The sequence below is a fragment of the Panthera tigris genome, chromosome X (assembly GCF_018350195.1).
Source record: "Panthera tigris isolate Pti1 chromosome X, P.tigris_Pti1_mat1.1, whole genome shotgun sequence".
NCBI lineage: Eukaryota > Metazoa > Chordata > Mammalia > Carnivora > Felidae > Panthera > Panthera tigris.
Genome location: NC_056677.1, coordinates 82127165 through 82154318, shown reverse-complemented (window position 1 = coordinate 82154318; position 27154 = coordinate 82127165). Strand labels below are relative to the sequence as shown.

At 39.5% G+C, this 27154-nt stretch overlaps 2 protein-coding genes across 8 annotated transcripts; both read left to right on the top strand.

Moving 5' to 3' along the window:
• Positions 1–3444: 3444 nt before the first annotated feature.
• BEX5 (brain expressed X-linked 5) lies at positions 3445–5562 on the top strand. Of its 4 annotated transcripts, none has more exons than XM_042974249.1 (3): positions 3445–3546; positions 4639–4697; positions 4979–5562. In XM_042974249.1, exon 3 carries the CDS (start codon positions 5010–5012, stop codon positions 5349–5351), a length of 342 nt encoding a protein of 113 aa, XP_042830183.1. In that variant the 5' UTR covers positions 3445–3546; positions 4639–4697; positions 4979–5009; the 3' UTR covers positions 5352–5562. The 4 variants fall into 4 exon arrangements, with proteins under 4 accessions (XP_042830183.1, XP_042830186.1, XP_042830185.1 ...); XM_042974252.1 differs by having other exon boundaries at positions 4484–4697; XM_042974251.1 differs by having other exon boundaries at positions 4474–4697.
• Positions 5563–18303: 12741 nt separating this feature from the next.
• Positions 18304–26580, top strand: TCEAL2 (transcription elongation factor A like 2). 4 transcript variants are annotated; one of them, XM_042974247.1, is made up of 3 exons: positions 18304–18576; positions 20240–20885; positions 26500–26580. In XM_042974247.1, exons 1-3 carry the CDS (start codon positions 18566–18568, stop codon positions 26554–26556), a joined length of 714 nt encoding a protein of 237 aa, XP_042830181.1. In that variant the 5' UTR covers positions 18304–18565; the 3' UTR covers positions 26557–26580. The 4 variants fall into 4 exon arrangements, with proteins under 4 accessions (XP_042830181.1, XP_042830178.1, XP_042830179.1 ...); XM_042974245.1 differs by lacking the exons at positions 18304–18576; positions 26500–26580 and adding exons at positions 18793–18946; positions 19817–19886 and having other exon boundaries at positions 20240–22239; XM_042974244.1 differs by lacking the exon at positions 26500–26580 and having other exon boundaries at positions 20240–22240.
• Positions 26581–27154: the final 574 nt, after the last annotated feature.

The window sequence follows — 27154 nt, the reverse complement described above, 5'->3', positions numbered from 1 at the left end:
TATTATAAAAATGACTATGTGTTTGTATGTATGTGTTTTATATATTTTTTCAAACTGTATATAGTATAAAAGCATGGATGTATGCTTTATTCTCTCAACCTTGTTTAGTATGATTCAGTATTTCATAAATTAATGTGATTGATTACAACATGTGTTGGTAAGGTGTGGACAATCTTTTGGAGGGCAATCTGCATATATACATTTACTGAAACAAGGCCAGTAACTGTAAATGTATGGAAATAATACCAATATTAATTAATTGGGGATTGGTTAAATAAATTATAATTTGAACACTCTTGAAACATCAGAAACCGAGTGCTTAAACTATTACTAACCTGAAAATAATTTATGATATGCTATTACATTAAAATAGATGCATAAACTATATGAATATAATAGTGAGTAGAGAACATTTAGTAAGACCATATACTAAAATATTTATCTTTATATATTACACGTTTATGTATATATTTCAAATTTTATAAAAGAAACCTCCAAAGGCAAAAAAATAAAATAATTTAAGAAAGTTTTATATTAAATTAATTGAACTAAATAATTTTAAATGACCATTTAGTCTTCAACTAACTCAAATGGTTCTGAAAAAAAATCATGTGTCCTTCTAGGTGAAGAGAAAATAATAAAGCAAATGTAGCAAAATGTTAACAGTGGAGAATACAGTGAAGGATATGTGGGGATTCTTTGTGCTACTTTCAACACCATTCTGTAACTTTGAAATTATTTTGTAACAATGTTCTTTAAAAAATACTACTTATATAATAATGGAAGGTGTTTTTCTTTATTTAGTTTGTTTTTGCCTGTGACATGATTCCCAAACCTACCTCATATTAAGAATTTTTTAAGGAACTTAAACACAGGGTCCCAGGCCTGGCTTCAATTTATTAAACTAGAATATTCAGAGAAGAGTCTAAGAATCTTAATCTGAGCTATTTGTTATGATGTGGCAGGTTTAGAAACATTACCTGATGACCTTGCCAACAAATTTAATTTTATATGAGTACAGTTGATACACAATGTTACTTTAGTTTCAGGTGTACAACAGAGTGATTCAACTTCTCTGTATGTTATCCTGAGCTCACCACAAGTCAAATAAAATTAACAAAACAAGAAAAAAATAAAACAAACTTGAATAAAATTTAAAAAATACAATAAACCAGGTAGTACTCAGTGTTGGTATACACATGAGAAAACAGGAATGTTCATACACTGTACATGGCAAATTGAGAAAATATTTTCAAGGTTGATTTCTATGACAATTAAAAGCATCCATAGTCATATGCAATGACAGTCCTAGGAATTTAATTTAATACATATTAGTATTAGAAAAACTATGTACAAATAAGTTCAATCAACATTCTTTCTTATGGTCAAAACTACAAACAGCACAAATATCTATAAATATAAGAATGGATGTGTGTGTATTATCTTTGTTTTAAAGGAAAATATTTGGACTGATTTAGAATAAAATATGAATAGTATATTTCTTTTTTTAATGTTTATTTATTTTTGAGAGAGACAGAGACAGAATGTGAGTGGGTTAGGGGGAGAGAGAGAGAGGGAGACACAGAAGCAGAAGCAGGCTCCAGGCTCTGAGCTGTCAGCACAGAGCCCGACGTGGGGCTCAAACTCACGAGCTGTGAGATCATGACCTGAGCCGAAGTCGGATGCTCAACCGACTGAGCCACCCAGGCACCCCTGAATAGTATATTTCTTTGTCTGTATTTAATTTTACTAATTTTACTGAGGACTTTTTCTGGCATCTTGGGAGCTTGCTCAACCCAGGCTTAGGACAATCTTGAAGGGTCAGAGATTTTAACATTCCCAGGGTAACATCTACCAATAAATGACCCACATCTATGGATAAATACTCCAGTTTTCCGTCAATAATTCGGATAATTCTAAGGCACATTCTACATGGTACTTTGGACTGAGAGGGTCCCAGCAGGATTGTGCCAATGCCTTTTGGCCATGGCTATCTCTGGTACTATAGTTTTAATGAACTTTTTCATCCTAAGACTATATACAAAATAATATTTAGTATATACTATTTTCAATAGTTTCATGTCCTTTTATCTAAACATTTTATTTCTGTATTTAAGTATATAACAGGAATAAGACACTTCATTTTTTTCCCAAATAGCTAACCAATTATCCCATCACCATTCCTTCAGTAATGTAACCTCTCCCTGCTAATTCAAAATATTTCAATCAGATGTCTAATATTTCTCTATATTTCTTGATAATTGGCTTTCTCTACTGTTTCATTTGTTCTATATTTATTCTGTTATAACATGTTTTAATATTATAGCTTCACAATACTTTGTAACTGTCAGCATAACTTTCTCAAATTATTGTTCTGGATTGTTGGAAGACCTCAGTGTTGTTCTATTTTAGAGGCCATGCTAGAGTCTTGTAAAGTGAAGTTGCACTGATATAATTAAGAGGAGACCATAAGTTTGTCACAGGTTCTAAGGATATGAAAATCTACCAGCAAGACTCAGTGTCTCACCTCATGGAAAGACCTCAAAGAGACCCTTCACAAGAGGAACCATCAGCTTAGGTTTATAATTCAAAGTCCTTAAATGGGGGGGGGGGGGTTGCTGTCAGGAGAAGCAGGCCTTGCCAAGTTTTTACAACTGAAACCCTATTTTTCAGCTGAAAATAATTGTATTGTCTGATTATAACAACCAAACACTGAATGCATGCTAATGGGAAATAAGACAAAAACAACCACCCTTCCCCATAAAAAAAAAAAAAAAAAAAAAAAAAAAAGAGGGAAATAAAAGTTTTTTTGTTTTTTGTTTTTTGTATATGTCTCTTCCTGGGGTGCCTCAGTAGTTTAGTCAGTTAAGTGACCCACTCTTGATTTAGGCTCAGGTCATGATCTCCTGATTCTTTTTGAGCCCCCCATCGGGCTCTGCATTAGAGTGCTTGAGATTCTCTGTCTCTCTCTCTTTCGCTGCCCTTCTCCCCTCAACCTCTCAAAAATATATAAAGTAAAAAAAAAAAAATAGTCACTTCCTATGTATTTTCCATACTTCCTAGCTTCGATGTTAGGGATAATTTTGGGGTATTCTTGCAGGGGAGTGGAGGGAAGTGGGCATTTTTAATGGTATAGAAGAGAAATAAGTAATTATTTAAAGGCTCCAGCAGAAGTCAGGGCAAAGGCAAATACACAGTACTAAATATTATGACCTGTTTGGTCCTAAAGACTACTAAACAGGAGGAAAAAGGGGGGACTGTGTTATTGTGGGGAGAAGGCAGGGATGGAGAAAAAGGTGGCCCCGCCCACGCTCCCGCTCCCCACTCTCTGGCCGCAATCCAGGTATGAACCATAATTGGTTATCTGAGTTCACAGTGACGTGGCCCTTAGGAGACCTACAGCTGACGCGTAGATTAGTGTCTCCTCCTAGTTGCAGTCTGGTAGTCGTTTGCGGCTGTGTGCTGGCTCGCTATTGCCTTGAAGGCTGGCGAGCCTGTAGCCCAGGGAAGGAGGAAGTTGTACAAGCTGAACCTGATCCGTAGCAGGTTGGTGGGCGCTGACTGGGGTGGCAGAAGGCTAAGACCAGAGCGGTTCCAGGACTGGATTTTCCCTATCCCCGTCCCCAATACCCATTTATATGGTGCAAGAAGTGGAGGACTTGGTGGGAAGAGACAGAGAGGGGCCAACAGTTAGGAATGGGTACCAGTTGGGATGTCCTTGGAGTGGTGATCTCGTCGGCGATCCGGCGTCTGGAAGGGAAGGGCCAGGAAGGAGAGAGCGAGGAAAAAGTCTGATTATTGCAGGGCGATGGGAGGGGGTCGTAACCGTTGACCCTGGAGATGGTCGACCCCGCCACGGTTCTAGGCCTCTGTTCTGGTATCGGTTCTCCACCGTTCGTCCATTTTGGAGCGGGAAATGGTGGGCTGCGGCAAACGGGGGCGAAGGGGCGGGGATGGGTGTTGCTGCAGAGGATAGGGACAGGAATTAGGTCCGGGGAACACTTCCCTTCTGCTCAGGAGGCAGTCGAGTGGGGGGCTTTTCGACTGAGGGATATAGTTGGGGAGCAGGAAACTTGTTTCTGACCCTGCAAGTCGGTCTAAGCCTGGGCGCTGCTTGTGGTCCCTGGGGTAAGCAAGACAAAGTCCTGAGATCTCAGCGGGTACAGGTTTGCAATTCCCACACTACCCCTTTGCCCTTCGTCCATTTTGATGCATAAAATGGTGGGCAGTGAAAGGAGAGTGAACTCTAGAAAGGCTGCTGCGTCGCAGCCACGTTGAAATTCTTTATAAATAAACACTTCACCATCCAGCAAGCGGTTTTGACTCCCCCACCCAACAAGTTGTCCATTTGCATTCAAGATATGGTAATTAGGTGACGGGAGGGAGGAGACGGGGGGGGGGGTAAAGGGGCCTAAAGAAGAGAGGAAACTGGTTTGGAATAATCATCTTTGGTTACAATGCCTATTTATGGAGCACATCACAGGGCAGAAAATGAAGTCGTGATACATTATGGAGGAGAAAGAGGAAGTGGTAACATTTGATTAGCGGAGTCCAAAATCAACAACAAAGCTGGTGCCTCTGATACTGATCAACTAATCAGTCCTGGCCATTGTCGCATTTCTGTCTGCTGGTCTTCAGGTGCCCTGGTGCAGCAGATTTCAAGGCTAAAAGAGGAAGACTGCTTTTGATCCCTGCAGGTAGGGGGCTGCCTGGGGCCCTTTGGTGTAGTATTACCAGGGATCAGGACAGAACCTGGGGGACTCACTGCCTTTCCTGCCCTAGTTAAGTGCAGGATGTGTGAGCACGGGCCTAAGGAAGAATTTATCGGGAAAATGGTGGGCTTTGTAGCAGGGCTAGGGCTGGGTCTGGAGCGTCCCCTAGAGGGCGCACGAAATCTCTCAGATGGGAAAACCTTTTCTGACAGCTCTGAATTCTGTTGTTATAAAGCATTCCATCCTTCTTGCTTCTTATCTCCTAGGAAAAGTAAGCAAGAAAAAAAAAATGTCAACATGGAAAGTGTCCCCCAGGAAAGCAAAGGAGAAGATCAGACTCCAGTGCAGAATGAAGAAGAAGCTCACCCTTTGGGAGGTGGTGAAGGCCAGGAGCCTAGAGGAAATATTAGAGCGGGTTGGGCCCCACCTGCCCACGATGGTAGAGAGGACATGCCCAATAGGCTGGTCTATAACCTTCACATGATAGACGGAGATGCAGATGATATGGAACGGTTCATGGAGGAGATGAGAGAATTAAGGAGGAAAATTAGGGAACTTCAGCTGAGGTACAGTTTGCGCATACTTATAGGAGATCCCCCTCACCATGACCATCATGATGAGTTTTGCCTTATGCCTTGAGTGCTAAGGTTAATAATAATAACCCCCCTGCTTCCCAAAGTTGTATTTTCTTGATGTACCCTTTACTGTGAACCTGTGGTGTTCTGTCATTTTTCTGATTAGATATTTCATTTTGACTTAGTCTGCAAGTTTTTCTGTCAGCAGGGGAGTTTCATCAACTTGCATGAAAAGATGTTTATTACATACTGTGAAGGTAATAAAGCAGTTAAAAAGCAATCTATAGATATACTATCTCATTTAAAAGTGTGCATATTATATACATATATAGTTTTCTTATTTTCTTTAATTTTTCTTGATTACTTGTTTTTTCTCATTTTTCCAAAATGAATACATATGTATTATATATGTTGGAAAAAAGTAAGAGGCAAAGAACTTGCCAATTGGATTATAAAAGGAATGGAGACAATCAACAAATATTTGAGAAACATTTAAAGACATAAATCTTGTCTTACCTCTTATAAGATCTCTTATTTAGAAGCACAAACCTAGTAATCATTACAGCTACATTTCTTTACAGTCAGCCTATTAATCTATAAAGTGAAAATAATATATGCCTTCCAGGACTAGTGTGGGAATCAAATGAGGTAATAAAGACCCTCTGTGGCTGGCTCTACCCATACATGCAAGGTTCTGACACTAAGTGCCCTTCATATTTAGAGAAGAGCCCAAGAAGTATGCCTACCCTGGAGTATAATTGAATGCCAAGTGGGTAACTTTTCTATATGCTTCTGTGCCCCTTTTCCCTGGATAATGCCATGACTGCTAAGTATTTCTTCCCCTTCTGCTAGGTTCTGCTCCCTCCACTGGTCCCTACCACTGCTGATGTGCTAGAATCCTAAAGATGACAAAGACCCACTGATTTCTCTTGAACCTTCAATGGTCTGAGTTTCCATTTTGCCCTTTCAGAAATATGGAGAATGTCACTTTCTGCTTTGTAGTTATACTTAATCCAGGTGGATACTTCTCTAGTTCTGCTTAGGGATCCAAATAGCCCTTTATGGTTTTTCTCATACTTTCTTCATTATCCCTTTCCCCTAGATAAATCTGAATGACACTAGATTTATTGTGCCTAATTTAGTGCCTATTTAGTGTGCCTAAAATTGGACTATCATTTCCATCCTCTGATGCATATGGCCCATTTCCTTGACTCTCCATTTTCTGTGCAGACACTGCTATAGGTCTCACTCTGCACATACACAGGTGTGAAGGTGGTTTTATGCCAACCTAACCCCAGAATACTGAGTAGTCTCTACTCATACTAACCTACATGGATCCAGAGGAATTTCCCTCTTCCCTTGCTTTGATTTTTGCTGTGCCCAATAAACCTATAATCACATAACAATGGGAAACTGGCTGAGACTAAATACCTGGTAAATCAACCATTTGTTTAGAGAATTTTCCATCACCCAGTCACTACTGGTACCCAAGTAGACTGTATCCTTCTCACAATAAATATATTGTCCTATTGGTACTTGTACCCTCAGTGCCTACCATAGGGAATGGTAAGTTGTAGGGTACAACAGTTAATTATAGCTGAATTGAGAGTCCTGCAATGTGGGCTCAGGTTTGCCTCTGATTATAGGCAAGTAACTTTATTTCTCTACAGGCTGTAGCTTGCAATTGAAAAAGGAACACAACAGAGAAAGGATTAAGCAACAATATCAACACATGGACTTACCATAATGTTACATTTGCCAATGTTTATCAACATGTGCTATACAGACCAGCTGCATCATAATCACCTGAGGAACTGACAAAAAAAAATTCTGGAAACTAGGTTTTACTCCAAGTTCATCAGACATCTCTGGACTTACATAAATTAAAGTGGAGATGCCCCAGCTTTAGTTCAAGTTTGGGCACTCCTCTCCTCATCATGTATATATGAAAGTACTTTTTAAGTGCCTTAAACTATATACACCAGATTTTATTTTCCCACTAGACTGTGCCCTTTTTAAAGAGATAACTGTCTTATTTTTATGTTGTTATCTTTAATGCATAGGTTCTCAACCTTTGCAGGTTTGAATTACCTGAGATTTTAAAGGGGAGTTCAGGACCCACTCCCAACCAATTGAATCAGACTCATTGGAAATGAGACCAAGGGATTATTATATTGAAACAACTCTCACAGTGAGGGGCACCTGGGTGGCTCAGTGGTTAAGCATCCAAGTCTTGATTTTGGCTTAGGTAATAATCTCACGGTTTGTGGGTTTGAGCCCTGCATTGGGCTCTGCACTGACAGATGAGGAGCCTGCTTGGGATTATTTAAGGGCAAGTAACTTCTCATTGCCCCTCCCTTGCTTGCACTTATGTGCTCTCTCTCAAAATAAATAAACTTAAAAAAAATTAAAAATCTCTCACAGTGATTCTGATGTACATGTAGAGTTTAGAACAACTGAGTATAATTTGTGACTAAAGTATCTCTGATTAATTTTCTCTGCACTACCCCTGATTGACTGTGTGACCCTAAGCAACTCATTTTATTTATCTAGAATATATATCTTGTGAAATACATATCAAAGAGGAGGAATTATACCCCCAAATCAACACATGAGATCCTTTTAAATAGTATATATTAGTATTCCCCAAGGTTTTCCTCTCTAGCAAATGCTTCAGTATTACATGGGGAGCTTGTTTAAAATACAGTATCCTGACCCTTCACCCAAGACCACTCTTTGGTAATGGTGCTTATGTAACTGCAATGTTAAACTCCTGAGTGACTCTGAAGCACACTAAAATTTTAGAGTTACCTGTGCGCACATTTTTATCACACACACACACATATACACACACACACATTTTAAAGTTTATTTATTTTGAGAGAATCCCAAGCGTTATCAGCGCAGAGACTGATGCTAGGCTTGACTCAGGGCTTGAACTCACCAACTGTGAAATCATGACCTGAGCCAAAATCAAGAGTCGAATGCTTAACTGACTGAGCCACCCAGGTGCCCCTTTATCTCAAGTATATTAAGGACAAATCAATAAAGTAAAAGAGAATATAAATATATGTTAATCTGAATTCAGGGACAAGAGTATAGAGGAGAAAGCCTGTCTGAGCTTTAGAGAAATAAAAGATGAAACCATAAAGGGAAAGATTCATATTTACTATGTAAAAAATATTAAATTTTCTGCAAAATAAATCAAGACTAAATAAAAGTTCAAAGGGAGGGTTCACATGTCTTAAAAAGTTACATTTCCTCAACTGAAGACTATGTAATGCTTTTCTCTCATTCCAATGCAGGTAACATATAAACAATAAAATGAATAAAAATTTCATTCCTCTTACCAATTTCAAACCTTGCTTGTGAGAGTCCATCCTAGCCACTTTGAATTTATCCCATATCTAGGGGGTATTCATCAGCTTGTCTCAGGGAAAAGATGGGAAAGTGAAAACAGGCATAAATATTAATTTTCCACAAAGTCTGTCATTCACTATTAGTATTGGTTTCCTATGACTGCTTTAATAAAAACTACCACAATATAAATTTATTCTCTCACAGGTCTGGAGACTGAAGTCAGAAATTAATGTGTGGGCAGGGTGATGCTCCCACTGGAAGCCCTACAGAAGAATCCATTCATTGCAGTGCAACTCTTATCAAAGCTACAATAATCAAAATAGTGTTGTATGGACATAATGTCAGACATATAGGCCAATGCGATAAAATAGACATCTCAGAAATAAACCCACACATGCATGGTCAAATGATTTCCAACAAGGGTGCCAAGGTCATTCAATGGGAAAAGGACATACTTTTCAAAAAGTAGTGCTAGGAAAACTGCATATGCAAAATATTGAAGTTTGACCCTTAACTTACACCATATACAAAAAATGTCTCAAAATGGATCAAAAACCTAAACCTAGGAGCTAAAACCATAACTCTTAAAATAAAACATGGGGAAAAGTTTCATGATAATGGAATTATCCCTTTTGATAGGAAAATTTCTATTATATGCCTATTCCACCATTGTATTTGGAAGCACATAAATTCTTTAGTTTCACAGATTCATAGCTAAATAGGAGTTTTGCCTCAGGATGAATCATACATCTGGTCTCACCTAGACTTAATTCAGATATTCAGATGAGACTTTGGACTTGGAGTTGATGCTGGAATAAGTTAAGACTTTGGGGCTTGTGGGGACAGGATAAATTTTACATTTTGCATATGAGAAGGACATGAGTATTGGGGTGCCAGAGGGTGGAATGTTATGTACTGAATTGTGTCTCCCCAAAATTCATAAGTTGAAACTTTAACCCCCAATGTAAGTAGAGATATCATCTTTAAGGAGGTAAATAAGGTTAAATAAAGTCTTAAGGGTGGGACCCCAATAAAATAGTGTCCTCATAAGAAAAGGAAGAGACACCAAGAGTGTTTGCTCACAAGAAAAGGGCCATATGAGGATACAACAAGAAGAAAGCCATCTGCAAACCAAGGGAAGAGGACTCAAGAGAAACCACACCTACTCACAACTTGATTTTGGAATTCTAACCTTGAGAACTGTGAGAAATTAATTTCTGTTAAGTCACCCAATCTGTGGTATTTTGTTATGGCAGTCTCAGAAGACCAACACAGGATATAACACAAATCAGTGATTGCCAGGTACTGGGTAAAGGAAGGCAACTACTTAGTGAATAAGTAGTTTTTACTTTGGTCTGATAGAAATGTCTTAGAACTAGAGGTGGTTCCACAACATTGTGAAAGTCCTAAATACCACTGGATTGTTCACTTTAAAATGGTCTATGATTTTTTTTATTGTGGAAAAATACACAAAATGCAATATCTAAATTTTAATCATTTTTGAGTGTGCAATTCAGTAGCATTAAGTACATTCATATTGTTGTGGAATCATCACCACTATTTCCAACAATTTTTCATCATTTCAAACTGAAACTTTGTACTCATTAAATAATAACGTCCCATTCTCCTATCCCCCATTGACCCTGGTAACCACCATTCTACTTTAGGTCTGTATAAATTTGACTCTTCTAGTCCCTTTTATAAGTGGAATAATACATACAGTATTTGTCTTTTTGTGTCTGGCTTATTTGACTTAGCATAATATTTTCAAGGTTCACCTATAGTATAATGTGTAGTGGAATTTTATTCTTTGTTAAGGCTACATCATATTTTTAATTAATTAACTAATTAATTAATTTACTTATTTAGAGAGAGTTGGGAAGGGGCACAGAGAGAGAGGGAGACAGAGAATCCCAAACAAGGCTCTGTACTGTCAGCACAGAACCTGATGCGGGGCTCAAACCCACAAAACGTGAGATCATGACCTGAGCTGAAATTGAGTTGGAAGCTTAACTGACTGAGTCATACAAGCACCCCAAAGATGCATCATATTTTATTGAATGTATATACCACATATTCTTTATCGATTTATTTTTCAATGGACACTTGTGTTGCTTCTCCCTTAGGACTATTGTGAATAATGTTGCTATGAGCATGGGAGTACAAGTATCTATTTAAGCTTCTGTTCTCAATTATTTTGGGTATATACCCAGAAGTGGATTGCTAGAATATATTATAATGATATGTTTTGGGCTTTCTTTGAGTAAACACGATAATGTTTTCCTCAGCAATTTCACTTTACATCCCCACCAGCAGTGTACAAGTGTTCCAATCTTCCACATCCTCACTAACACATTGTTTTCTGAGTTGTTTTTATAATAGTCATCCTAATGGGTGTGAAGTCATACCTCACAGTGGTTTGGATTAGCTTTTCTCCAATAATAGTGATGTTGAGCATCTTTTTACATGCTTTGGCCGTTTGCATATCTTCTATGAAGAAATGTCTATTCAAGTTCTTGGCCTACTTTTTAGTCAAGTTCTTTTTTACTGTTGTTGAGTTGTAGGAGTGTTTTATATAGTCTCAATATTAATCCTTTAAGAGACATATGATTTATAAATATTTCCCCAATCCTGTAGGTTACTTTTTAACTCTATTGATAGTATTCTTTGATGGGTAGAAAATATTTAATTTTTATAAAATTCAACTGTGTTAGTTCCGGCTACTATAACAAAATTCAATAGACTGAGTGGATTAAACAACAAAATTTTTTTTCTTGTAGTTCTGGAGATTGAGATGTCCAAAATCAAGGTCTGGAAAATTCAGTCTCCAGTGAGAGCATTCTTCCTGGTTTGCTGATGGCCACCTTCATGCTCTATCCTTACCTGGTGGAAAGACAGAGAGCTCTTCCTCTTTTATAAGGACGGTGATCCCATCATAGAGGCTTCACCCTCCTGACCTTATTTAAATCTAATTACATCCCAAAGATCCCATCCCCAACTACCACCACACTGGGAATTAGGGCTCTCAACATATACATTTGGGGAGGACACATTCAATCCATAGTAGTCCACCCTTGGCCCCCCAATATCCGTGTCCTTTTCACATGAAAAATACATTCATTCCATCCCAACAGCCTTTAAAATGTTAACTCATTCTAGCATAAACTTTTAAAGTCCAAAATCTCTTCTAAATATTATCTAAATGAGAAATGAGTGAGGTTCTAGGTGTAATTCATCCTAAAGTAAAATTACTTTCCAACTATGAATCTATGAAACAACATAAGTTATGTGTTTCCAAAATACAATGGTAGGACAGGCATAAGATAGACATTTCCATTCCAAAGGGAGAAACAGGAAAGAAGAAAGGAGTGAAGGGTCCCAAGTAAGTCCAAAACCTAGCACAGCAAATCCCATTAGATCTTAAGGCATGAGAATAATCTTCTTTGGCTCAATGTTCTGCCCTTCAGCCCCTCTGAAGTGGTAACATCACTCATATATCTCCTCTGGTTGCAGCCCATGTTACAGCTCTGTGGTAGCTTTTCCCACAAATCAGCTTTCTTCAGGGGCCCCACCCACACATCAACTCTGATAGGTGGCATACATGTCTGCAGTGGTCTAAAAATCCAATTTTGTTGCTTGCAAGTTCTACTTTTAACAAAATACTCAAATAGGAACACAATTCAACCAAGTTATTGCCACCTTATAACAAGGGTTTCCTTTTTTCCTTTTCTCCATTGTCCAATAACATGTTCCTCATTCTGAGACCTAACAGAATGGCCTTTACCATCTATATTACTACCAACATTCTATACATGATTATTTATGTATTACTTCTAAAAAGATGCAAATTTTATTTCCAGCACTCTTCTTTCCTTTCTGAACCTTCACCACAATGGAGTTTAACAATCCTTTCAGAGCAACATTGGCTTTTTCTAGCATGTTTCAATATGTGAATTTTGGTGGGACACAAACAGTCCATAGCATCAATTTATCTTATTTTTCTTTTGTTGCCTATGCTTTGAGTGTTATATTCAAGAAATTATTGCTATATCCAATGACATAAAGTTTTTCTCATCTTTTTCTTCAAAATTTTCAGTTTTAGTTCTGTTGAAATCTTTGATCCATTTGCATTAACTTTTTGTAAGTGGTGTAAGGTAAATGCCCAACTTCATTCTTTTGCATGTAGATATCCAGTTTTCCCAGCACTATTTATTGGAAAGATACTATTTTCCCCATTGAGTAGAAAATAATTAAAATGAGAAATTCACGTGAGTGTCTCAATCATGGACTTGAGCTGGCTGAAGGAATCAGTACACTTGAAAACAGGTAAATAAAGATTTCAAGTCTGAAAAACAAAACAAATAAAAATTAATAAGAGCATAGAGAGAGACAGAACCTTGAGTCACTGTCAAATATACCAACATAGACATAATGGAAATCACAGAAAGAGATGAGAAATAAAGCAGCAAGAAAATACATTTGAAAATATACTAACCAAAACTTTTCAAGTTTAACTTAAAAACTAGTCTACAGCAGTCTTCTAATCAGAAATTATGGAGCTCATAAGGCAGTGGGATATCTTCTTCAGAAAATGAAAGAAGAAAAATTAATATTAACCAAGATATCTTAACCAACAAATTCTTCTTTAAAAATTAAGTATTAACTAAGACATTCTCAGTTAACAAATACTGAGAGAATCTTTAAACACTTTCACTGTTATTTTTTATAATGTTTATTTATTTTTGAGAGAAAAAGAGAAAGAGATCACACAAGCTGGGGAGGGACAGAGAGAGGGGGGGACAGAGAGAGAGGGAGATAGAGAATTCAAAGTGGGCTCTATGCTCAGTCCAGAGCCTGATGGGGGCCTCGAACTCATAAGCCATAAGATCAAGACCTGAGTTGAAATCAAGAGTCAGATGCTTAACCAACTGAGCCACCCAGGGACGCCTACAGTTTCACTGTTCTATAAGAAATATTAAATAGAGTCCTTAAGGCTGAAATCAAAGGACTCTAGATGGTAACTTGAATCCGCATCAAGAAATAAAGAGCACTGGTAAGGTAACTAAATAGGTGAATATAAAAGACAAAGTGGTTGGCTAAATAATGGCCTCCCAAAAGATATTCATATCCAAATGCTATAACCTATAAATGTTTCCTTATATGGCAAAAACAGACTCTACAGGTGTTATTAAGGATCTCAAGGTGGAGAGATTGTACTGGATATTCTGGGTGTGGCCCAAATGCAATCACAAGTGTTCCTATGAGAGGAAGACAGAAGAAAATTTGACACTGAAGAGAAATAAAGCAATATGATGATGGAAGCAGAGACATGTGTATGATTTTGGTTTTGGAGATGGAGGAAGTGGACATAAATCAAGGAATGCAGCTCTAGAAGCTGGAGACTTCAGGAAATGGATGTTCTCCTAAAGTTTCCAGAGGCAGTATTGCACTGCTAATACCATGGTTAAACCCCATGAAACCATTGCAAATTGATGATCTCCAGCATTATAAGAGAAAAAACCTGTTGTTTTAAGCCATGAAGTTTGTGGTACTTTGTTATAGCAGCAATAAAAAATTAATATAGACAGTATAAATGTATGTTTGTTTGTGAGTTTTTCCTATTTGACTGAAAAAAAACTGCATAAACAATAATTATAAAATGGCATTTAGGGGTATACAATGGCTAAACATGTAGTTTCTAGGACAATCATAGCACAAAGGAGGAAGGAGGGAATGAAGATACATTAGAACAACCTTTTTAATAGTATTGAAATAAAGTTAGAATTGACAAAGTTAGATTGTTTTAAGACGTTAATTTTAATCCATAGGGCAACCACTAAGAATTTTTTTAATCTTCTAAAAAACAACAAGGGAATTAAAATGGCATATTGAAAATGTCTTTTAAAAATAATGCAATAGTGAAGAAATAAAGAAGCAAAAAAAGTCGACATATAGAAAGCAAATAGTAAAATGGCAGATGTAAATCCTACCTTATCCATGATTACATTAAATACAAATTGATTAGGGGCGCCTGGGTGGCTCAGTCGGTTAAGCGTCTGACTTCAGCTCAGGTCATGATCTTGTGGTCCGTGGGTTCGAGCCCTGCGTCGGGCTCTGTGCTGACAGCCTGTTTCAGATCCTGCATCTCCCTGTTTCTCTGACCCTCCCCTGTTCATGCTCTCTCTCTGTCTCAAAAATAAATAAATGTTAAATAAATAAATAAATAAATAAATAAATACAAATTGATTAAATGCTCCATTCAAAGGGCAGAAATTAGTCAAATGGGCATAAAAGCATGATCCAAGTATACACTATCTACAAGTTACTACAATCTACTATTTAGATTCAAATAAATAAATACAATGGAGGTGAAAAGATGTAAAAATATATGCCATGCAAAGGGTAATGAAAAAAGTAGTGGATATTTTAATATCAAGCAAAATACTTTAAGACAAAATACATTATTGGAGAACAAGAAAGGTATTTTATAACAAGGTCAATCCATAAGGAATCTATTAAAATATATGTAAACATATATAAATGTCAAAATACATAAAGCAAAAACTGCCAGAAAAGAAAGGGAAAAACAGAGAATTTGATAATAGAAAATGCAGCCTTCAAAATGATATTTTAAAAATTGGATGAAACAAGTAGGAAGAATATCAATAAGAAGATAAGACACTTGCATAAAACTACAAACCAACTAGAATAACAGACATCTATAAAATATTCCAAGCAACATCAAAACACATCTTGTCAGGCACCCATGGAACATTCTTTTGGATAAGCCATAATAAAATACCATATAAATTTAAAGGATTGACATCACACAAATAATATTCTCTGATAATAATGGACTTAAATTAGTAACCAACAGCATAAGGGTATCTGCAAAATCTATCAACATGTAGAAATTAAGCAATATATTTCCATTTAATCAGAAGAAATCATGAAAGAAATTGGAAACTACTTACAGATGAATAAAAATGAAAACACAACATACCAAAACTTATGGGATGTAGTTAAGCAGTACTTAGAGGGAAATTTATAGTTGTAATTGCTTATATTGAAAACATGAAAATCTCAAATCAGTAATTTAAATTCCCACCTTAAAATACTAGAAAAATCAGCTTAAAACCAAAGAAATCATAAAGAAGGAAACAGTAAATATTTGAGTGGAAATAAATGAAGTAGAGAATAGTAAAGCAATAGAGAACCTAACTAAAACTGAAGATTGCTTCTTTGAAAATAAAAGGAAAAAAAGTGGCAAATTATAGATACACTGATCAAAAAAAAAAAAAAAAAAAGGATGAGGATTCAAATTATCAGAGCCAGGAATGAAAAAAGAGACATGAATCTTAACTCTACAGGTTTATACAGGATTATACAGTAACATTATGGACACCTGTGTGACAATAAATAAGACAAGATAGATGAAAAGGACAAATTCCAATAAAGACACAAACTACCAACACTGACAAATAGGAATAGAAAGAAAAGAAAGTAACCTTATTGAAAATAGCAAGGTATGGAATTTTTGGACTTGACCCCTCCTGTAAAAGCAACTAATAAGCTGGCAAAAAATATCAGAATCAACTTTTGTAGAACTCTGGAATCTAGTAAAATAAAAATTGTAACAACCAGGGGGAAATTTGGTGAAGCAAGAGGCTACTGCTTTGTGGTAAGAAATTTTAAATTGTCTGCCTACCATCCCCCATGCCCCAGGTTGTCAGCAGTCTGTGGATGGCAGCTTGATATCCTGGTTTACATTGCTAGTGCCAGAGGGAAGAATTCAGATCCCATTCTCATAGAATTCTGGTTGTGGGTCTTAGTCTGTCTGGCAGCTCCCTGAAAGACCAGCACAAAAAATTCCCTTTGTCACACCAAACAGACCATTCCTGGGACTGGAACTGGGACAGCTTCCTGGGTGGCTTTTGCCAAAAACACTTAAAGTCACAGGTATTGGCCACAGCAGCCTGGGACAAGGAACAACATTTGAGGTAAACAATACATTGAGAAGCCTAAGTATGAGAAGTTGGGGAAAGACATACACGGAGGAACAAGCACTTTTAAAAACTCACATATACTAAGGAATTGAAAAGTATATGTGCATACCCAAGATTGGACACATGCTCAGAAAAAGCCACAGAAAACCCTAAGCATTAACCGTGGGCTGTTCTTCAGGATCTGCCCAAGCAGAAAGTAAAGCACTAAAAATACTTCAATGTCAGAGTTCATCTGCAAAGACTGGGAAAGTATTTTTATTCTCATGGTTCTAGACATTTAAAGTAACCATGACCAAATACCAGTTGATTACTGAGCTAATAAGGCACAGGCTTCAGTGGCCACACATGACAAATAATACAGAATTTACAAAATTATTTTTAAAAGTCACTAAACAAAGAAACAACCCACAACAAAGAGCAACAACAAACCTTGGAAAGTGGGAGGATCTAATTTACAGAGTTGACATTTTCTAATATACAAAGTGTCCAGATTCCAACACAAATTGTGAGGCATATGAAGAAACAAGAAAATAAAGAAAATATCTATTTATAAGAAAGAAACATTATTAGGCTGACTATAAGAAAGGTCATGTATTGGACTAACTAGACAAAAAAATTAGATCAACTGTCTTAAATATGCTCAAACAGCTAAAAGAAAAGATGGACAAAGGACTACGGAAATGAAGAGGCAATGCTTTAGCAAATATAAACTATCAGTAGAAAGATAGAAATTTATAAAAAGGAACCAAACAGAAACTCTGGAGCTGAAAAGCACAATATCTGAAATGAAAAGCTCACTAAAGGGGTTTAACAGTATATTTGAGCAGGCATAAGAAAGAATCAGTTAGCCTGAAGATAGATCAATTGAGATTATCCAGTCTGAGGAGCAGAAAGTTAAAAAAAAAAAAAAAAAAAACTGAAGAAAGTTTTAAAAAGCCGAAGAGAACCAGGAGACACATGAAGCATGTTTAACATGTGCATGACAGTACTCCAAGGAGAAGAGATACAGAAATGAGAAGAAAGAAGTTCTTCTTTAACAACAAATCTTTTATCAACAAATAAAAGATAAAAATTTCTCATTAGAGGACACACTATCTATGCATCCAAAAAGTTCAGTTAACTACAACAGGATACACATGATCCAAACCAAGGCACAGTATAGTAACATTGTCAAAACCAAATATGTGGCATTACACTGTAGCAACTTTATATTGGCAATTTTCTAGTTTTTGAGGTGGGTGGTGGTTTCACAGTATGAAAGAGGAAAGGGAAGGGAAGGGAAGAAAAAGAAAGAAAAGAGGGACAAAGGGTTAATGATACAGAGTGTATTGTAGACCAAGGATGATGATAAATCTATTCATCTGTAATCCACTTAAAAAAATATTTTAATGCTATCTTGTTTAGCTGTCTGACACTCTCTCTAAATAAGAAGAGGTCAAATATTGGAGTGCAAGTTTCAAGTGTGAAGAGAAGTGAAGGGAGAAGGTGAGAAGGAAGTTGGTGAAAGCAGTTTGGGGTATACGGATTTTGAGGTTCCTCAGGGACATTCAAGCAGTGGTATCCAATAGACAGTTGGCAAAGAGGGTGTAAAGCTCAGGGGAGAGGATAGCCTGGTGCTGGAGATTTGCGAATCATCTATGCTTAGAGGGAAATGAACAGAAATAACTCAGGAAGAGAGAACGTGTGGACTGAGGAGAGAGGAGGCCCAGGAACACAGCTACTCAAGGTGGCAGCTCTACTTTCTGGCGGACACTACCACCAGAATTCTGGAGTCTGGCAGAGCCTGTCTTGAAAGCAGCCTGTGGGATTCAGTTGCTGAGTGCTCTCTGCAAAGTCAGGTACCCTCCCTGCGATCAGCTGTCACACCTGGCAATGACGTACATCTCAGAGGGATGCTGTGTGAGGACCTGAGATGCGCGCCAGGTAAAGCACCTGCGGTAAAGAAGCCTCTGGGCTGCCTTCTCGGTGACCCCCTTTTGCCACACTGCTCCCCACTGTCTGTGGCTGGCTGGTCCCTACGGGATGGGGATGAGGGGGCGGAGCGGGGTGGGGAACCGAGCTTGGGTGACGCGGCGCTCACGTGACCGGTCGGGCGCCGACGTGGGCAGCAGCCCCCGCGCCCGCCTGCTCACCCGCCCTGCGGTCCGGTGCCTGCGCTGTCCGCTCCCGTCGCCCGCGCAGAACCAGCTCCCTGAGCTGCCCGGGCGGCGGGCGAGGGGCCGGCGGGCTTCGGCGAGCCCGAGGAGGCGCAGGCCTGGCCCGGGCCCCGCAGGTCCCGCTGGTCGGTGTGAAGGTGGGTGCTGCCGGCGGCCCCGGGCAGGGGTGGAGGTGGATGGGAGTAGGATCTGGGAGCAGGGCGGGGTGGGGAGGGGTCCGGGAGGTTGGGGAGGAGGGGGACGCGGCGGGGATGTGGGCAGGTGAGGAGGGAGCATCTTGCAGCAGGCTCTGTCGCCTCCTCGACGCCCCTCCTCTGCGCTCTCCATACATTTTTGGACCTGAAATGGGAGGGGGGCGCCCCCGCAGTGCGACAGTGAAATGTAGACAGACATATTCTAGAAATAACCCCCTCTCACACTCTGCACCTAAGTGGAAATATTGACCTCCGCAAAAAGAGGGTGAGGGCGGGCGGCTTGTCTGCAGGGGAGGGGGTCACAGAGACCCAAACAGTTTGGAAAGCATCCTGGTCTGGAGCCTGAGGCCTGGAAAGTAATGGCGGCTGGGATGCGGGGGAGGTAAGTGAGGGAAATGTTGCATGAGGAGGGCCCAGATTCAGGAAAGAAACATCAATTTGCTGAGAGCGAATTGCTGAGACGCCCTGCCCCTGTCTCCTGTCTGTCTGCAGGTCTGTGTGTCTGTCCCCAGCACTCTGCAAGACTAGAAAAATAGGAGGGGCACTGGACAGGGATGGTGGGGGTGTAGAGAGCAGAACTTGGGCAGAATTTGAGTTCCCCACTGCCCATCCCCCCCACCACATATATTGCAGACACCCAGCCACGCTGAAGGATGGTACAGAAGGCGGTAGGTCCTGCCAGGGAAACGGCTGGGAGGAATGGTAGGGTAAATTAATGTGCAGAAGACACTTGGAGGGCTAGGATTCAGGAAAGGGACCCAGGTCTTTGTGCATCCACCAAATGCCCAGCCTCTTTCTCCTGTCTGTCTGCAGTTCTGTGTGTTTATTCTCAGCACTCTACAAGGCTAGCAAAGGAAGAGAAACCTGTCCTGAATTCCTGCAGGTCAGTGAAGTAAGGGGGTGTCTGGACAGGGACCTAGAAGGGTGGGGATTGTGGAGGGTACAGCATGGGCAGAATTTGGGGTCTAACCACCCACCTCCCAACACATTTACATTTTACCATGCTGAGCAATCAAAGAGACAATGACAGGGCCTGAGATAAATGGTTGGTTCCTGTATGTGGAAGGAATGGTGGGAGAAGGAGCTTGGCAAAAGAGCACACTTGGAGTGCCAGGCTAGGTTAGGGGAACCCAGATAAGAGTACATAGGTGTGAATATGATCCAGACCTGCATTCTGCATTCTACTCCCAAGCCCTCAGTCTCCCTTGTCTCCTCTTCCTCCCACCCTCACGACAGGAAAAGGAGGCAAAATCTCAACATGGAAAAACTCTGCAATGGAAATGAAGGAATACCTGAGAAGCAAGGAGAGATGGAATACAAAGAACAGCCACAGGATGTGGGAAAGCCAGAAGAAACTTGTACTCTGAAAGACAAGGAAAAGTTAGAAAATGAGGGGAAAACAAATCACAAGGGAAAGACAGAAAATGAAATTCTAAAGGACAACAAAAAGCCAAGGAGTGTGGCAAAGGCAAAAGAAGGAAAGCCAGTGAGCAAGGGAAAATCAGTCAGTGAGAGAAAGCCAGAGAGCCAGGGAAAGCCAAAAGAAGAAGGAAAACCTGTGAGTGAGGGGAAGCCAGGGAACAAAGGACAGCCAAAAGAAGGAGAAGCAAGGAGCAAGGGAGAGCCAAAAGAGGAAAAATCAGAGAATGAGGGAAGGCCAGAGAGCCAGGAAAAGCCAAAAGAAGAAGAAAAACCAGCCAATGAACCAAAGACTGCAGGAAAGCGCCCAGCTGGGGATGATGTACCCAAGAAGGCCAAAAGAAAAACCAAAAAGGGATTGGCTCAGTGCCTCAAGGAATATAAAGAGGCCATACATGATATGCATTTGAGCAATGAGGAGATGATAAGAGAATTTGATGAGATGGCCAGGGTGGAGGATGAGGTAAAGAAAACCAAGCAGAAATTGGGGGGGTTTATGTGGATGCAAAAAAGTTTACAGGACCCCTTCCACCCAAGGGGCCCAAGGGAACTCAGGGGTGGTTGCAGGGCCCCACAAAGGGGCTTTGAAGACATTCCTTTTGTGTAGTGCCTCTGGAAAGCATTTGCCAGGCCCTGTGCTTCAACCTTATACTAATAATTTGCTTTAGCTGTGGCTTTTGTTATCAGCAGCCTTCTGACCCAACTAGAGCACTCTATCAGTAGGGGATTTTCACCCATGCATTGCAAAGACATTATAATTTTTGGGAAAATAAAGCAGCTTATAATATCCTCTACAGAATTGGTCCACTTTTGTAAAAAACATAAGTTTATGTAGTATATCTGTGCACAGGAAAAATAGAAAATTTGTTCACCAAAAGGTTAATAGTTCTCTGAATTAGTATACTGTGGAGAACTTGATTTCTTTGTTTTCTTTCTACCTGTATGTTTATTTTTTTCCTAAAGAACACAGATTGCTTTTCTCATAAGGAAATGCTAAAATATAAAAAAGGAAAACAATATGGAAAAAGAAATATGAACATCTGTTCAGTGAATTTATGAAGGCTAGTGGAAACACTTAAAATTTTTGTCAGAACTTAATATGTGAAACTCATATTCCCTCTAGGACTCATATTTAGAAGAATTAACCTGGCAGTTATAACAGACCCATTGTTGTAAAACACAGTCTTGTCTTTCTGAAACGGGGATAATACTAGCCTCACAATATTCCTGAGTAGAACAGATGAAGCAGCGCGTATGTGAGCTGTGTTGGTCTGGTTTCTACATTTTCCCCTATGTTAGCAGGACCAAGACCCTCATCAGACATTTAGAAGGGGGGTGAGGCACAGCTCACCAATAACCAGGAAATAGTCCAGGAAGTCAAAAGATGGGTGCCACCCTGCCCGGGGTACTGCTATGTCTGCTGCACAGTGTGCCTCTTCTCATGGGTTGGGCACACTCTTAAGGTTCTCACTGTTGCTGACAGGCTGGTGTCCTCAAGGTGACAAAGTCCAGTCGATTTCCCTGGAGTCCCCAGTAAGCCCAAAACCTGCCTCACACCATATCACCTATAGAAGTGAGGATAAAGCTAGAATTATGTTTACACAAGTGGGTAACATCCCAGTGATACTTTGACACTTAATGAATCTCAGATTTTTTCTTAGCAAACCAATCCTTTCTGTGTTTGTTGTGTTGTAAATATGTTTTTGTATACAGCTATCTCTCTACCAAATTCAAATATGGGAAGTTGAAATAAAATCTGAGTTCCACACACTGGTTTTCTCATCTGTCAGTGCCTTGTCTGCTTGATTCCTCTTTCCTTAGAGGTAATTGTCTCCTAGGAAACTCCTGCCAGGTCCTGCTTTACAAGGTTAGCACACCTACCCACACTTAAGGTTTTTAGAGCATTGCTACTCAAAAGTGGTCAATGGACCAGCTGCATCAGCATCACCTGAGAGATAGAAGTGCAGAATCTCAAGTCTCCATCTTAGATGTACTGAATCAGAATCCTAATTTAACAAGATCTGCAATTGATTTCTGTATGCATTAAAGTTTGAGAAGCACTGGTCTACAAGGAGACTACTTAGCCTCCCCACTAAATATGTGCCTAAAAGAATAAATATATGTGCTCCAGAAGATACACATCACAGATGCTATTTGTTAAACTGTGGTGTGTTAAGTTTAGTCCCATATTCCCTGAATTAATAGAGCCTGAAACAAATGTAATGAGTCAAGACCTGCAATTTTTTAAGGAAGTAGGGTAGAGTAGAATTGATTACAGCTAAATAGGAAAGAATCAGAATATATCACAGGTAGGTAGGTTGAAAATTGTTTTGTGAAATTTGTGTTTCCATTATGTGCGTATGTGTGTATATATACCCGTATATATGTTTATGTATATATATGTATATATATATGTGTATATATATATATATATATATACATATATATTTGTGATTGTGGACTGAAGCTTTTAAAAAAACTAAGAAACAATGCATTGGACTCTGCTTCTCAAAGCACAATCTTTTCTTTCCATCCTGGTACCTCTAATACCTCGCACAGTGTCTGACAAGTTATAGGTTCCTAATAAAGTTGTAAATAATAATAGGAGTTCTCACCCCAGATCATTTCTTGTCTAGATAAATAACTGTGGACTTCACTAGCAGGGTTTCCTTGCAGTTCCAAATGGAACACCATGTAGAAGGTTATGTATCACAAACTTAACCCTATCTCATTTTATTAATGCTTGCATGTTTTTAAAAAAAAAATGTTTCATTTATTTTTGAGAGAGAGAGAGAGACAGAGCACGAGTGGGGGAGGAGCAGAGAGAGAGGGAGACACAGAATCCGAAACAGGCTCCAGGCTCTGAGCTGTCAGCACAGAGCCTGGCATGGGGCTCGAACTCACAAACTGTGAGATCATGACCCGAGCCGAAGCTGGACACTCAACCGACTGAGCCACCCAGGTGCCCCAATGCTTGCATGTTTTTAAAGTGTGCTAGTCTGCTACATGTCAGAATCATCAGGGGACTGTTGAAAATGTGAACTCCTGACCCCGACCTCAGGTCTGTTTCCTGTGTAATTCTGATTCATACTAAAGGCTAATGTCCACTGACTTATATATTCATTATTATTCAGTCATATTAAGTGTGAGTCACCAATAGATAAGCAGAAGAAAAAAAGTTGTAGTCTATTTTTGGAGAGGGATGGGAAATCAAGGTCTTTCTAAGGTATAAAACAAAGTTTGGGAGTAAGAACGCATAAAGGCAAGGATTAATACATATCTATTGAACAGAATCTGAAAGTGTCTTTAGAACAAATCACATATATAAACAAAGGCAGATAGAAGTCATCTCATACTATGGTGTAGTTCCTTCTGTAAGGGTTAAATTGTAGTGTAGGGCTAATGCTTAGCTTGAAAAATAACAGCTTTGTGTTGACACTGAAGGTTAAGAGATAACAGCCTTGCTTTGCTCTGGTAAACTACGCCTCATACCCTTGTAAATTAGGCTTCACCAATTAAGGAAACAAAAGTTCAAAGAAAAGAGCATCAGAGGCAGGGTCAAGGAGATCCACTGGTTGCAACTTAGAGGCAGAAAGTCTAAAGTAAACACCTCATTAGGCAACTGTTAACTCATCTGGAACCTGTTTCTTTGTTTTGTTCCCAGGTGATGATAAAACGATGTGATTGGTTATAAAAACTCTGTCCCCCGGCTGTTCGGGGCCGCACTCTTATCAAGAGTGTTGGTCCCGATCGGTCGGCCTTGCCTCTCATTGTAATAAACTTTGTTGTGACTGTCACTGATGCCCGTAGCATTCTGTTTCAGGAGTCGTGTGGATGCAACACTTCTTCAGATGCTATGATGACTATAGCAGCTAAATAGTTCCATTGCTGAAGAAGACTCATGGGACTCCAAATGTTAATGCTTGCAAATCCATAGTTTAGTGCAGAAAAAAAGATTCAATATAGCAACAGCATTAAGGATCTGTGTCACAGCTAAAAACTGTCTCATAACGAGGGGTCTGGAGTGGCCAGGTTCAAGCTCCAATTTTCCTCCCTGTCTATAAGATCCCTGGCAATATGCACTTCTTTTGGACCAGGAAACACTGATGTGTACACAGAATACCTCAGAACCAGAGAGCACAAATGCAGTCTCAGCCCAGGATTCTCCTACACTGACGGTTATGTAGGCATATTCTTGATATGTAGCTAGCTTCAACAGTAGAGCTCTTGGTGGGAAGATTCACCAAGATCAGGTGCAAATAACCTTGTTACCAATAAACAACAAACTAGTACAAAGCATCCAAAACTCCTCAGACCTATGGTTATAAAACAATATTCTTAGTATCTTTAATACCTTTACTATGGGACAGTACCACACAGGTGCATTTCTTATTTCAGTAGAATAGCTCAGACAAATCCCAGTCAGGTTAACCTCTAATAACAATATACCTTTTACCCTCTTCCTTGCCATGTAAATAAAGCTGATGGGGTACCCTTTCTCACTGCACACACAATTCCCAGTGACTACTACTAACATGTCCTCACCCCAGTTGCTGGATATCTATCCACCTTCTTATCTGGATTCACTCTTCTCCCTGTTTTATGTCCTGGGGGTCTGGCCCGTATGAACTACATCAAAGGACTCCTTTGTCCTTTGGGAACCAGCGGTGGATAATGTGGTCAGGAAATTTTCCTCCTATTTTGTTTCCTGCACTGTCACCAGATGCTGAGTCTCCTCTCCAAAGTTTCCTGCAAGGTGGCCCTCTCAACATAGGCTCTGTGTCTCCAGAGTTTAGCAAATCCTCTCTTCCTTTGTCCCTCAGGCCTAGGGCTGATAATCTTACCTTTACTAGCCATGGAGTATTGTACTGTCCCTGTGGTTCTCAAATACTCTTCTCACACCATTGTATATTGTATTTTTTTAAATCTCTTTTCACATTTTCTTTCTTTTTTTAAATGTTTATTTTGAGAGAGTGTGAGTGGGGGATAGGCAAAGAGGAAGACACAGAATCAGAAGCAGGCTCCAGGCTCTGAGATGTCAGCACAAAGCCTCTCACAGGGCGCAAACTCAGGAACAGCAAGATCATGACCTAAGCTGAAGTCAGTCATTCAACCTACTGAGTCACCCAGGCACTCCACCTTTCACATTTTCTAATGTGAACGTGCCCCCTGTTTCTGTCATGCTCTTCTCAGATACAGTAGATACCAAAAGTTACTCCAGGAATTGGGTGTCTCATTTGAGGAGTGAAAAATAACCTTCTTACAATGGGGGTCAGGAGAGTGGGGAGCAGGTGTTAGGAGAGGTTCACTGGTAATGGCATGTAGTAGTATCACACTTAATCAAATTAACACCACTCGTGGCATGGAATAAAGTACAGAAATCCAAAGTTTTGGGAAATCAAGTAGATGTGTCATTTAAACACTGTGTTGAAAATAATTATCCAAAAGGTTGTGAAGTCACCTACATTCATCTGATGGTCCTAAAGAGTATGCATAGGAAAAAGAAGAAATTTTAAAGCTATGAAAATACAATAGAAAACACATCTAGATCACTAGAAAGCCTGCATGACATGTTTGGAGGAGTCCCTCATGTTATGATAGATAAAGCTGAGGACGAAGCCCAGGTACTCAGTGTTGCAGAGTTCCACTGCCAATTAAATATTCTACCTGCTATGGCTTTTACAATAGGGTAAGGGCACATGTAGAGAAGGAATAGAACCTTGATGTATCAGATAGAGACTTTGTGTAGACATGCTCTAAAACATTAAGAAATGCAGTGGTCAGGGGCACCTGGGTGGCGCAGTCGGTTAAGCGTCCGACTTCAGCCAGGTCACGATCTCACGGTCCGTGAGTTCGAGCCCCGCGTCGGGCTCTGGGCTGATGGCTCGGAGCCTGGAGCCTGTTTCCGATTCTGTGTCTCCCTCTCTCTCTGTCCCTCCCCCGTTCATGCTCTGTCTCTCTCTGTCCCAAAAATAAAATAAACGTTGAAAAAAAAATTTAAAAAAAAAAAAAAGAAATGCAGTGGTCAGAGGGTCATCAAGCATTTTTGAAAATTTCTGTGTGTCTGTTCTCTGTAGGCTGGAGACAATGGTGGAGAATGCTGCAGTGGAATTGGCTACTTGATCTTAATGTGAATTGAAGGGATCCTAGAGTGGTGGGGGTCAGGTGACAGTGCTTAATCATATAAGACAAGGTGAGTACAATAACCACAGTAAGCCACAAGAATGAAATGCTAATTAGAGGATGTTTGACCCACAGGGATCTGTGGTGATGGCTAACCAGAGCATTCCAAAAAGTGAAATAATTGGGCAGTCTATAGGATGTTGCTCAACATATTCAGGCAGAAAAAAATTCTAGGTCTGCTGGAAAGTTTAATTTGAGTTGCTGTAGTGAGGTTTCTCAACTTCTTACCCAACTAAAGGGAAGAGAGGGTACATTTAAGTTAGGACCTTGAAGCCACTGGTGTATACTATAAATCTTCCATCAAACCTTTCCCAATGGGACCTGCAGATATTTTTTAGGGTGACTGTGTACTAGGGAAAAGGAAATATCACGACCTTCTGGGAGTTATTGGCTAAAGACTCTGAACTGGTGCTAACCTCTGTCACACTAAGGAACAAATAGGCAACAAGATAAACAATGTAGAAAAGGCTATAAGAGACTAATGGGACATGGTGGGGGAAAAAAAATCTATCCTATATGTAATCAAATTTCCAGAAGAAGAGGCGAAAG